Below are 14,305 nucleotides of genomic sequence, written 5' to 3'. Positions count from 1 at the left end.
GTCTTTTTATCCAATCTGCAACCCTGTGGCGTTTTATGGGAGAGTTTAAGCCATTTAGATTGATAGAGATTATTGACAGATATGATTTTAATGATGCCATTTCTCTTTAAAGTCTTTGTATCGGTTGTGACTTGCTGCTCTGTATCACTCTTGGGGCCTTTTTACCTTTATAGAGCCCCCCTTAATATCTCCTGTAGGGCTGGTTTCGTGGTTACGAAATTGGTTAATGATTGGCGATTTTGGAACGTCTTTATTTCTCCATCAATTCTGAATGACAGCTTTGCTGGATAAAGGATCCTTGGCTGCATGTTTTTCTCTGAAAGAGCTTTAAAAATGCCCCCCCAAGCCTTTCTCTCATTCCAGGTCTCTGTAGACAGGTCTGACGTAATCCTGATACCTTTGCCTTGGTACGTGAGAAATTTCTTTGCCCTGGCCGCTTTCAATACTGTATCCTTGGATCTAATATTTGCGAATTGCACTATGACATGCCGTGGCGTAGGTTTGTCCTGGTTGAGCTTGGATGGGGTCCTCTCTGCCTCTTGGACACGAATGCTTGTTTCCCTTGCTAGATTAGGGAAGTTTTCAGCTACAATTTGTTCAAATATCTCTTCTAGACCTCTGTTTTTCTCCACCCCTTCAGGGATGCCGATGATTCTGACATTGGATCGTTTCATAGAGTCAGTAATCTCCCGTAATCTACATTCGTGGGCGTGGATTTTTTTAAGACCAGCTTCTATTTTCGTTTTTTCTTCTACTAACCCATCCTCCAATTCGCTAACGCGTTCCTCTGCCTCGGTGACCCTGGCCGTCAGAGCCTCTAGTTTTGACTGTATTTGGCCCATAGAATTTTTAATTTCTGTCAGATTCGCTCTCATTTCTGCCCTTAGGGATTCTATATTCTCAGCAACGCTTTCTCTGATGCTTTTTTCAAGTTTACTCATCATCTTGACCATTGTTGCTCTGAATTCCATTTCTGATAATTGGGATACATCCATATGTATTAATTCTGTGGCCGAGGCCAATTCTGTGGCAGAGGCCACAGACTCATTATCTTTTCTTTGCTGGGGGGGACTTCTCCTTCTCGTCATTCTGATGAAGAGAGATTGCAGGGTTGTCCAGAGCCCAAGTGTTGACTGGGACCCAGGCCGTGCGCCCTTGTTTTATAGAGATCTTAGGGATGTGGGCTTCTTCCTTAAAGAGTTTATTTATTTATTTGAGAGAGAGAGAGACAGTCAGCAAGAAAGGGAACCCAAGCAGAGGAGTGGGAGAGGAAGAAGCAGGTTCCCGGTGGAGAAGCCCGATGAGGGACTCCTTTCCGGAACGTTGTAAACACACCCTAATCCGAAGACAGGTGCTTGGTGACTGCGCCACTCAGGCGCTCCGGGTTGTGGGCTTCTTGATTTTTCAGCCTGCCTTCTGGGGGAGGGGCCTGCCTGCCGGTACTCAGAAAACCCTGTTTGGGTAGAGTCTCTGTGTCCCTTGCGAGGGGGGATGGGGATGGGCACCCTGTGAGCCGGTATTTCCGGGCTTTTGTTCTCTGGCGGCTTTCCCTGGCGGTTTGCTATGCCTCTTCTGAGAGAGCAGCAGCGGCTGAAATTCAGCCTCTGTCTCAGAACAGAGGGATCGCGGATCGTTCTCCACTGATGTTCTGGCCACTTTAACTCTGTTTCTGTTGGTGCTGCTCAACCCTGCAGCATCCCGGGCTGTGCGCCCCACACCCGGCGTCCCAGCCCTCACTTCCAGGGCCGGCACGTCTCTGTCCTTTGTGTTTCCAACCCCGCCCGCCGCCAGCCGCCCCGCGCGGGCTCCCGGAGCTCCCCGTCTCAGTCTGGTGTCTCACGGGTGCTGACCGCGAGTCCGCCTGCTCCCCCGTGCAGGTGGCCCTCCAGCCGCCAGCCGCCCCGCGGACGCTCCCGGAGCTCCCGGTCTCAGCCTCGATCCAGTGAGCACACCGGAGCTCCGGAGCTCCGTGAGATGCTTGGTGGTGCACGCTCCCGGCTCACGGACTCAGTCTGCCGTTTCCAGAGTGCGGGTCCGCGGTCCGCCCGCTCCCCGGTGCAGGTGGCCCGCCAGCCGCCCTGCGCGCGCGCTCCTGGAGCTCGCGTTCTAAGTCTGTTGTCTCGCGGGTGCCGTCCGCGAGTCCGCCTGCTCCCCCGTGCAGGTGGCCCGCCAACCGCCAGCCGTCCCGCGTGCGCTCCCGGAGCTCCCTTCTCAGCCTGCTGTCTCAAGCGTGCGGGTCCGCGGTCTGTCCGCTCCCCCTTGCAGGTGGCTACCGCTTCCCGGCGCCCTGACACGGCGGCTCCCTCCCCCTTCTGTTTAGCTTCCGATATCTGTGCGCGGTTTCACGGCTCCCCGCTTCGTACCTCGATACTCAGCGCTGGAGATGTTCATTTGTAGAGATCCAGATGTATCTTCCTGCGTCTCAGGCTGATTCCGTGGATATTCCTGCTGGTCTGGTACCTATCCAGCTCAACTCAGGGGACCGGCTGAAAAAGGGGTCCCCTACTCCTCCGCCATCTTAACCTCCTCCCTGTCAGACATTTCTTATCTCTATTTATTTAGTTTTGATTAACAGAACTGGAATTCCTGCATCAAAAGTAAAATATTTCTAAGCTCATATATATATACTAATATATACACACACAAATATATATACACACCAATATATATGTACATACATATGTATTTTTTATTTCTAGAGTACTTTCACTATGAATATGTAATAGCAGAATTTCTCTACTTTTATATGTTGCATTAAAGACAATATTAATAAAAATAAAAACTAGCTTTTCCAAAAATATAAAGTAATTGTTCTTTTGAGTAGAATGTGTATTCTATTAATATGATATTATGATAATATGATATGGTATTAATATTTCAAATATTAATATCAATTTATGTAGTCCCTGAATCAAACAACGATGCAGAACTCTTTACCCAAACCATTAAACTTGTGATTGCTTCAGAAAATATGGAGGATTTTGTATTCCTTATGTAGACCTTTAACTTCTGAGTTGCCCTATCTGGAACTCTAATGTCTTGCATCCTGTAATTCAGGCTGCAGTTAAGTAAAAGGTTTTGTCAAAGACATGGCTACCTTTTTCTCAAAATATGAAGTAAGCAGAGTTTCAATCATGTTAAGTGGTTCAAATTCATAAACATAAGGAATTGCCCTGTCATCTTCCTAAATTGTGTTAAATGAAAAATTATATATGTTGGTGAATCCATTCTCTTTCTCTGTGCAGCAATAGAAAGCTTTGCTCATGAGCGCTGATGATTTCACTTGGAACAATTTTAAATGCCATTATTCATTACAAATACTATAGAAAATGGCATGCCCCCAATTCACAATTCTATCACCTAATCAACTCAATAAATTTTTTCATTAAATTTCACTATTACATCTGATTAGGACATTGTCTGAAAACAATTAGCTCACCTCATGTGATAGACAGTAAATTAAAGCATGCTATTTTTAAGCACTACAGTATTTCACTTGTTTGGAAGCTGTAGAAGTTCAACAGAATTTAATATAAGAAATTTGAATGAACAGTGTGTAATCAGGTAAGAAGCACATGCATTATTAAATTTTCACTGATACCAGTATCTTTCAAATTTTTAAATAGAAATACAAGATTTATATTTAATTTTTCTGAGTAAGAGAAAATCTATACCAATTTGAGGAGAGATACCTGATGTCTAATGGTGTCTAGTGTCTAATGTGATGTCTTATTCCCAAATTTTATTTTATTTGGGAATAAAAACACTTTATCTGCATCTTAGATTGTCATCCCTCTAGTGAAGGAAATCATTATTTTTACTGCTGTTTTTTCTAAAATTAAACGTGAAATGCGAGTTTAAAGTACATTGCCATGTTGCCCTTGTCAAAATTCTACTGTGCTTTCATACTAATAATCATTTTTTCTGTTCCACCAAGTTAATATAATAGAGATCATAGTTGCATGGAAAGAATGATTACTGTGCAGTAAAAATGACTATTCTTTCCTGCTTTGTTAAATTATCTTGGCTGCGACTGCTTGTCTTTTGAAGGTGGACTGAAAACTGAGATACAGACACCTCCCTTGTGAAGACTAGTCAAGTTCCTTGCCATTTACTTTGAACTTACTATATGGCTACCATATTCTGATTTGCATTATTTACCTAAAGTCCAGATCAAAAGTAATATGCTCACTGCTGTGATATAATCTGATATGCATTAATGGAAAATAGTTCAGTCTTACAACTATAGAACTATAAAAGATAGGTATGCTATTATATGTGAAATGAGGTTCAACTTATTCCATAGCCCAGGTTTGCCCTGGTGGATATAAACCAAATTCTTCAGTGGATTAAAAAATTTATTATTTTTCATGCAGGAATGCTAAGTTTGATTAAAATTTAAATATCTGTAATTTAATTCACTGCATTTGCATCTACATGAAAAGATAATAATCGTCTTATAGATGTAGAAACAGCCTCCAATAAATTCCACAAAATCCATATTTAAAATCCTTAGAAATATAGAAACAAAGACAACTTCTTTAAGCTGATAAAGGCTTTCACCAAAAACTTAGGTAATTTAGCATTAATTAGTAGTAGACCATTAGTAGTAGACCATTAGTTATATTCCTTTTTAAAAATCAGCATTGAAACTCTGTATATTGACAGATAAGTTACCAGACTTAATTAACCTGGGGGTCATTTCCTAATGTGTAAAAATATTGAAATATCATGAGGTACCCCTGAAATTACAAGATATTTTATGTCAATTAGACTTAAATAAAAATAAATAAATAAAACAAAAATTTTTAAAAAATTTAAAAATAAAAGTCACCACTGAGACGAGGAATTAAAGTGAAGTACCTTGACAATGCACAAAGCCAAATACAATGATTTTTAAATATTACCACCTAAGAAAGAGGGGAAAAAGCTTGACAGAGCCATTTCTTGGGATACTGTTGGAGAAGGGAAAGGTGGAAACTAGAAACCAGTGATAGAATTAAGGACCCTGTAGGGAAGGGGGGAAAAATGCATATATATATATATATACACACACACACACACACACACATACATATACATATGTATATATATATATACACACACACACACATATATATATATATACACACACGTGTGTGTGTGTGTATAAAATAGCTATCAGATTGTGGGAATTTATATATATCAAATTAAGGATCCTGCAGGTAATTAATTAATCAATAGCTATCAGAAAATATGCATCTACTCCTAATGGTGCTGTCTTAGGGTGCTCCTTGAAAAACAAGTTCTTAGGGTACTAGAGATAGTCTTCCTTAAGGACATGGCTTTTTAAGGTACTAGTACTAGAAGTCTAGTGGGTCATCTAAACTTTCACTACCCTTATGCATCTATATCCTAGAAAATCTAAGATTCTTTTAAAGAAGAAAATAGAGCTGGCAACAGACATGCAAAGTTACTATATGAGGTAAACTGAAAGTGAGAATAAAAAATATTCAACAGATAAAGATACCCCTCCCCCCAAATCAACTATGAAGCAGAATACAGTAACATAATGCTCCCAAAAGAATTAAATACTACTAAATAAGCACTTGTAGATATAAAATTACCAAATGTGAAACTTAAAACTCAGAAAAAGCTTCATAAAGTACAAAGAAAAGTTGTAAACCAAACAATAACAGATTTCAGGAACGAAATTGAAAAAAAAATAATACAAAATAATAACAAATAAATTAATGGAAAGATGACCAATACTAAACAGGTATTGCTGAAAATATACTAGTGGGTATCAAGAAGATAAAGGGAAAGAATGAATAAAAAATGAAATAAAGTAGAGAGGGTCAGAAATAGCTAAGACAGGGAAATAATATGAACTGACATTTAATTGGATTTCTTAAAAAAGAGAAGCAGAACAGAAGAGAGACAGCATTTAAAACCATAATCCAGCAATAAACCAAAACAACAGAAATGGTCAAGAAACAAAGGATAACTTTGCAGGGGTGGTAAGAGCATTATTAAAGTTAGTAATACAATGATAGCATGTAAAACTAAAATAAAAACCTAGCACTAAATTTCAGAACATTTAAAAAAAATTACAAAAAACTGCCTACAAAAAACTCATTAAACATGATATCCATAATAAATGTATAAAATATGACAGAAGTTTTCAAAAGGTATCAGTCATACCCAGTAAATGTAATTTGGCTTAATTTATGTACCAAAATTTTTAAGAAAATGTTTTTAAGATCGGTTCTTGAAATTAATGCAATTAAATCTTTTTGGAAATACACATTGAAAACAAAAGGATTTGGAAAGGCTAAATTCTGATGCTAGACAAGAGAGCTTTCATGCCCCAAAGCATTAAGAGGAGCACAAGAAGATACTCTATAATGATCAAGGGCACAAATCACAAGGAAGGCATAATAGTTAGAAATGTCTGTATCTATGCCTTGGATAGTGCAGTAGCTACCTTCATAAAGTAGAAATGCACAAAAGCTACTTGATGAGTACCATCTTCTTGTACCATCCTTAAAGTTAATCACATTATATGATTCACATTATATGATTTTTACATGTATACATATATAAGTTGATGTTATATATGTATATATGTATACTATGTGTGTGTGTATATATAGTTGAACATATCCAAATAAGAGGTAAATCCTTTTCAAGTAAATAGGGAACATTGACAAAAACTGAACACGTATTAGTTATTTTAAAGGCTCAATAAGTTCTATAAAGTAGAAATTACATGAAAGCATGCTATGATCACAATGTAATAAACCTAGAAATCAGGAATACATTTTAAACAAGTTTTCTGGCTAGGAAACTTTTTAAAAGTAAATCCAATTAAACAATTCCTTGGAGGTTTCAAATTTGCAAGATTTATAAAATAGTTAATAACAAGAATGATAGTACTTTCTTCAGAATCAGATGTCAGAATAAAACTCATAGCTTACAAACTTAAACAACTAAAATAGAAGAATGAAATTAAATGAGTTGAATTCCTAACCCAAATGGCTAGAAAACTATCAGCAAAATCAGACAAATTTAGAACTAATAAAAAACAATAATGCTTGCTCTTTGAAAACACACACACACACGCATACACACACAAAGACAAAACACAAGCTGGCCCAATTGAGGAAAAATGAGAAAGAAAACACATACAATTAGAAATGACTGGTAGGAAATAACAAAGGACATTTTAATAGATCCTGAGAGAGTATTTTGCAGAACTCTATGCCAATTAATTTGAAACTTTAGAGCAAATGAACAATTTCATGAGGAAATACATTTAACCAAAACTGCCCCAAGAGAGACAGACAGCTTACATTGAGTAATGACACAGAAGAAATATAATGTCATCAAAGAACTACACCACAAAGGAGCACCAAGGCCCAGGTGATTTTATAAGAGAATCTCATCATACTTTCAAAAGTAATCCCAACACAATTTGAATTGTTCTACGCTATTGGTTTTCTTTACAGTTGCTGTAAAAAATCCTTTTATAAAATTTCACCAATTCCTGGTTTAAAAAAATTAATATAGGAATTGGTGGATAATTTAACATCATAAAACATATATGCCTCAGTCCATAATCCAATAGAGTGCATTCCCATTAAGGTCAGAAACAAGAAAGGATGCACACTATGTCCATAATATTGTTTTGGGAGGCATTTGTGTAAATCAGATGAGAATAAACCAGAACCAAAGATTTGGAAAAGTATTCAGTGGGATAGCAGGATAGATATTTAGCATATGGAAGTGAATAGTGTTCCTGTTTGCAAATAATAACCATTTAGAAAGAATGTGGAATAGAAAGCCATTCACATTAGCAACAAAATATGAAACAGTAATGAATATGAAAATTAAATTTATATGAAATATAAATGTGCAAAATGTAGAAAACTTCTAGAGGACAATGTCAAAACATTCCTGAAAGACATATATGTTGTATTATACATATACAAATGTATATGTATATATGATGTTCAACTTTTTTCCTAAGAGAAATGCAAAATGAAATTATACCAATATACCTGTCACAAGTTGAGTTTCACAGGAAGCCAACTGAGATTAGCCTGTAGGACCATTATTACAGAGGGTATCAATAAGTTTGGAAAGGAATGCAAGGAAAGAAAATTGGGCAGAATTTGAGCAGCAGGGCTATCTGAATGAAGGCCTCAGCTGATCCCAATAAGAATTCTAGACTAAATGGCCCACAGAGAAGTCCCAAACGAGGGCAAGAGGTTGGGCTTCTATACTCCAATACTGATTAGGCTGTCCTTGGACGGGGACTGCCCTTGAAAAGAGGTATGTTGAGACCATTTTCTTCACTCTAAGCAATCCCCAAAGAAGACTACAGATGAGTGCCTTCTAACAGCACTTCTAGCCACTCCAATGTCCTTCCTTCCAGAAGGGCATTCTGGTTGGCATATCATAGTGTCTATCACACCACCATTTCTCATCTATCAGACGGGCAAAATTTAAACAACTGAACAACATATTCTTTAACATGTCCCTGGGAAAATAGGTACCTTATCCATTGCTGGTAGATGTACAAAATGATACTTCTCTTATGGAGGAGTATATCCTGACAATACTTCTCTACACATTAAACACAAGGGTATATACAGAGTTAATCACTGTGGCATTACTTGATATGTACCTCTTAGGAAGCTAGTTATGGTACACCCACACAACAGAGAACTATGTCAGAATAAAAAGGATTGAAGAAGGGGCACCTAGGTAGTCAGTTGGTTAAGCGTCTGCCTTCGGCTCAGGTCATGCTTCTCCCCCCCCCCCCTGCCACTCCCCGTTTGTGCGCTCTGTCAAATGAATAAATAAAACCTTAAAAAAAAAAAGGATGGAAGAAGATCTAGAACAATGGAGCATTTCCCATACTCTGATTTATATGTATATGTGTATCTAACATTTATATTAAAGAAATAAAATATTACTCTTTAAGGTATAAAAAGTTTCCTCCAAAAAAGGATAAATAAGAACCTAATAAAAAAATTTCTATATATGATGAGTGAGTATGGCATGAGACCAAGGCTTCTTGCACTGTATATATATACACACACCCATATAAATATATATGTATTTTATAAATATATATATATTTTATAAATATATATATATTTATATGGTATATGTTTGAACCATCTACATATTTTTTTAAAAGATTGTATTTATTTGAGAGTGAGCGAGAGAGAGAGAGAGAAAGAGAGCCATAGAGAGAGAGCACGAGTAGAGGGGAGGGGCAGGAGGGGCAGAGGCAGAAGCAGACTCCCCACTAAGGAGGGAGCCCAACTCGGGGCTTGATCCCAGGATCATGACCTGAACCGAAGGCAGACGCTTAACCAACTGAGCCACCCAGGTGCCCCCATCTACATATTTTTAAAAGAAAATTAAACACAAAAAATGAGGAAAACAAAGCCTGTGTTTAAATACTAAGAGAAGCAAATGCACCTGAATATAAATCAAATTGATATGAATCTGAATTGAAGATAATAAGCACACACACAGAAAACAGGGAAATCTGTCTAGCTATCCATCTATCTCTTCTAAAAAGGCCCAGAACTAATAATGTTAGAGTAGCAATGAGCACACATAACCCCGCATCTTTATGTCTAAATATCGTAATCCAGTATAAAAAACTCCACGGAGAAACGATTGATTACAGATAGGAGGCGGAGGAACTAAAATGATCTAAGAACATGTGATTGTGCATAAAACATGGAAGTGCTCAAAATCCAATGTAATCATTTCCAAAGAATAGACGGGATGACTTGAAGGAGTCCCTGATAACCCAATTTTGACAATTTCTTCATCATAAAGAACAGTAATGGAATGTAACATTGCATTAAACATGCTAAAGTGTATAGTAATATGAAGAGGAGGGAGAGAAAGAATGAGAATAAACACATACAAGGAGAAACAGAAGTTCTCTTTACAGAAGTATGCCACCTAATAAATATAAAAGTGATGTTAGAATTAGAAAATCACTTTGAGATGGTAATTTATTCAGGGAAAGGTCATGAATGGATGCCAAACCTACTGAGTGAAAAGTTAATGGAGACAAAGCTATTCATATAATGTTCAAGTATCATCCCGCTTTTAATTATAAGGCAAAATGTATTTTTACAATGACTGTATCTCACAGTTAATATGTAACCGCATTGTCATGAGTGGGAAGATATGTAATGGTATGCTTCCTAATATGAAGCAAAAGAGGTATTTGATATCACCTCTGTAATAGTCTTGCTAAAAATATTTAGCCTAAATTAAAGCGTAAGAAAACAATCAGACAAATCCAAAATGCTGAACATTCTATAAGACCACTGGACCAAGAGTCTAAAAAATGGCCAATGTTGTAGAAATAAAAAAAGACAAATGTTTTTCTTTGAGACTAGAGAGATAACAATCCAATATCATACGTAAACCTTGATTGAGACATCTATTTTATCTAAATATATATTATGTACATACACACACACACACATATATATATAAACATGAAATACATTATATGTGTGTATATATATATATATATATAAATTATTTGGGTTACTTGGGGCTGTGTGGAATTTAGGGTATAGACTATATATTTAGATGACGTTAATGTTAATATTCATAGGTGTGATATGTGACTTGCTTATATGTAAAAATAGTGTTAATCTTGAGAGACGCATATTGAAGTACTTAAGGCAAAAATACCCTGATGTTTGCAGCTTACTTTTAAAAGATTCAAAAGAAGGAGGGCAAATATTCAACCTGTTGACATTAGGTGAGCCTAGGTAATGATCTTATGGATATTCATGTACTTTTCATTCAGCCTTTTTGCAGGTTTGAATATTTTCTCAATAAAAAGAAATTGAATGAGATATAATTTGACAAAAAATTAAATAGTCTGAGAAAATTAATGTTGGTAAGGAAGTGATAAAGACGTGGAGCAATGACAACTCATATTGCCAGTAGACTGTAAATAGGGACAAGTCTGGAAAATATTTTGTCACTACCCAGTTACGTAGAAGACATGTGTACTAATGACCAATCCCTCTTTCTGGTGTTTGTCTCAAAAAACCCTGCCATGTGCATCAGGAGACTTTAATAAAACTGTTCATGGGCAACTTGTTTTTCTAAGAGCAAATATTTGTAAATGCTCAACTGTTGATAAAACAAATGTTATGCTATATTCATATAAAATACCATATAGCAGTGAAATCAAACTATGGCCACAAACATCAATATGAATCAATCTCAGGAATAAGTTACTGTGGGAAAATAACAAATCTTAAAGTGATTAACATGTTGTAAAATTTTAAAGTATTGTATGGTATTTATTTAGAATAAAGTGTGTTCTGCAGTGTTTTATTTAAACCCATCCAAACTGCACAGTTGCCAGTCATCTGAGATGAGAGTTACCAAAGTCCTGTGTCTGTACCAAATGCCAAGATGACATCCTATGTCAAACTGATGCAGAGGAAAGCCTCACCTAGAGGTGTTTTATGAATGGTTTTCCTACAGTAATAGAAGAAGCTCTATCCTCCCCTGGTCAATGTTTGCATGAATGTGTGTGCATTCTTGAGACTGAAAACAAGAAACTGAGGATTACAGAATTAAAAGCGACACAGGCAGTTGTTACTTGTGTGCTGAGAATTACAGAATTAAAAGTGACACAGGCAGTTGGTACTTGTGTGTTGACCAGAGAGATGCTGTTTAAATAAAAAAGAAAATCAATATTTTCTATTTCTTTGCAGAGTAAAAGTGAGCAAATTACTGTGCGACATCTGACATCAGGAAACTGGGAAGTGATAAAGATCTTGGCATACGATGAAACTACTCAAAAAATGTGAGCGTTTTTGGTTCTCTGGTCAGGTTGGAAGTCCAGGGCAGTCAAATGCAATCTTTTCTGCCAGATTTATGTTCTGCTTACTGTGGTCCTAGTCCAGACAAGCCAGCTATGTAAAGAGCAACTTTTTCTTTAACAATTCTCCCTACCCTTCACCCAGAGACACACTTGCAAAGACACATGTACACAGAGACATGTACACACCCTCAGACTGAGATCATGGAAAAGTGTGATATGATNTCTTGGCATACGATGAAACTACTCAAAAAATGTGAGCGTTTTTGGTTCTCTGGTCAGGTTGGAAGTCAGGGCTGTCAAATGCAATCTTTTCTGCCAGATTTATGTTTTGCTTATGTGGTCCTAGTCCAGACAAGCCAGCTATGTATAGAGCAACTTTTTCTTTAACAATTCTCCCTACCCTTCACCCAGAGACACACTTGCAAAGACACACGTACACAGAGACATGTACACACCCTCAGACAGACTGAGATCATGGAAAAGTGTGATATGATGATATTTTTTTAAAGATTTTATTTATTTATTTGACAGAGATAGAGACAGCCAGCGAGAGAGGGAACACAAGCAGGGGGAGTGGGAGGGGAAGAAGCAGGCTCACAGTGGAGGAGCCTGATATGGGGCTCGATCCCATAACGCCAGGATCACGCCCTGAGCCAAAGGCAGACGCTTAACCGCTGTGCCACCCAGGCGCCCCGATATGATGATATTTTAAGAAAAAAAAAACAACAGCAGCAACAACAAAAAAAAGTGTTTCCCAAATGGACCAAAGTTGTGTGGTTGAACAATAGAACAGCTCTTGCCTGTTCTTTGACAGTTTGAAAATTCAAGTGAAAACAGCCTGGTGAATATTGGTCTGTGCCTGATGTTTGTGTNATCCCATAACGCCGGGATCACGCCCTGAGCCGAAGGCAGACGGTTAACCGCTGTGCCACCCAGGCGCCCCGATATGATGATATTTTAAGAAAAAAAAACAACAGCAGCAACAACAAAAAAACGTGTTTCCCAAATGGACCAAAGTTGTATGGTTGAACAATAGAACAGCTCTTGCCTGTTCTTTAACAGTTTGAAAATTCAAGTGAAAACAGCCTGGTGAATACTGGTCTGTGCCTGATGTTTGNGTTTGTGTTGTTTTCTTTCCCGGGCAGTTACTTTCTGAGCACGGAGTCTTCTCCCAGAGGGAGGCAGCTGTACAGGTAAGCAAGGTGCAAGGACTGCTCTGAAGAGGTTGATTTCTCAATGGCCATCTACACAGCTTAATGACAGGATGGAAAAATCTGAAGTTTCATTTTTGACATGACGAAACCTCACACTCTTGGGTCTGCTCTCTCAGCTGTGAACCTTTGCGAGCCTGAACGGTTGGACCTGAAGTGAAGACCATCTAGCTGCTCCTTCTTTGCTTTTTTCCTCACCTGCTTTCAGTCTCAAAATATATATATATATTTTTAAGGTTTGCTTCTCTCAACTACCCACATCATAGGCATTTACATATTTTCCTCAGTTGACTTTTCTTCTGCTAAGCCTCATTTTGAATTTTCGGTGCATTAACACTGTACACTGGCAATTTATTCCCAAACTAAAACCACTGTGAACACTAGAGGAAGAGTGAATCAAGGGAAAGTGCCCCCCCTTTCCATAGTGTATAAAACCTGGTAAGATTGTTATCGAAGCCAGGAATGCTCATTGCTTAAAAAAAGCAGTAGATGGGAAATGTTTTCATCTGCCCAATTTTCCCAGATGGAAAGTTATATTCATAAAAGGAACTTAAGATCATACCTATTTAGTATTAAAATGTTTCCTCACTCAGAAAGCTTTCACCAGGACCTCACAAGAATGACTTTTATTTTTGTCTGGCAAGCAACTTAATTCTAGACTTTATATACACTTTCTAATTTCCATTTCACAGATCCATTTTTAAAGTGTCAAAACTGCCATGGCATATTCTCAGTAGAAATTCATCATGTTCGTAGAAGTGTCACCACTGATTCTTAACCCAGTAGCCTAAACTTTCCTTTGAGAGTAAGAATGCCCATTTAAAGCACCCTAAACTCCCTCTAATTCACCACATACCCTTTGCATAAACTGCTTTCATCTGAAGCAAATGTCTCATTTTTATCACCTCACCCAGTATGTGATTTCTATGTTTTTTGGTGTTTTTTGTTTGTTTGTTTTTCTCTTAGAGTCCAGAACCCCTATTCTCAATGACTTCCAAAGAAAGAACAGCTATTTATTTAAAGAGACTGATTCTAGTTTGGGTTTACAGTTCTTGATTAGAGTACTGGTTACTTTTTTAAATTTTTGGTGACCAGAAGCCTATCTTGAAGCATATACTCTGGTTGGAACTGGTAGTCCTGAACCATTTTTTAAGGTCCTGAAACTACTTGATCAAAGTTTTACTTCTCTCACTTTATGAAACTCTTGAAGAAAAGT

General features: G+C 37.6%; 1 protein-coding gene across 2 annotated transcripts in view; it reads left to right on the top strand.

The window, feature by feature from the left end:
* Positions 1-14,305, top strand: part of DPP10 (dipeptidyl peptidase like 10) — a 632,664-nt gene that overhangs the window by 562,736 nt on the left and 55,623 nt on the right. For both annotated transcript variants that reach the window (XM_034654431.1, XM_034654430.1), the window contains 2 exons: positions 11,769-11,860; positions 13,024-13,071. In XM_034654431.1, coding sequence (XP_034510322.1) covers positions 11,769-11,860; positions 13,024-13,071 — 140 coding nt within the window. The remainder of the gene's footprint in view (positions 1-11,768; positions 11,861-13,023; positions 13,072-14,305) is intronic.

This window comes from Ailuropoda melanoleuca, chromosome 2 (genome assembly GCF_002007445.2).
Source record: "Ailuropoda melanoleuca isolate Jingjing chromosome 2, ASM200744v2, whole genome shotgun sequence".
Taxonomy (NCBI): domain Eukaryota; kingdom Metazoa; phylum Chordata; class Mammalia; order Carnivora; family Ursidae; genus Ailuropoda; species Ailuropoda melanoleuca.
This window is presented reverse-complemented; position numbering and strand designations above follow the sequence as displayed.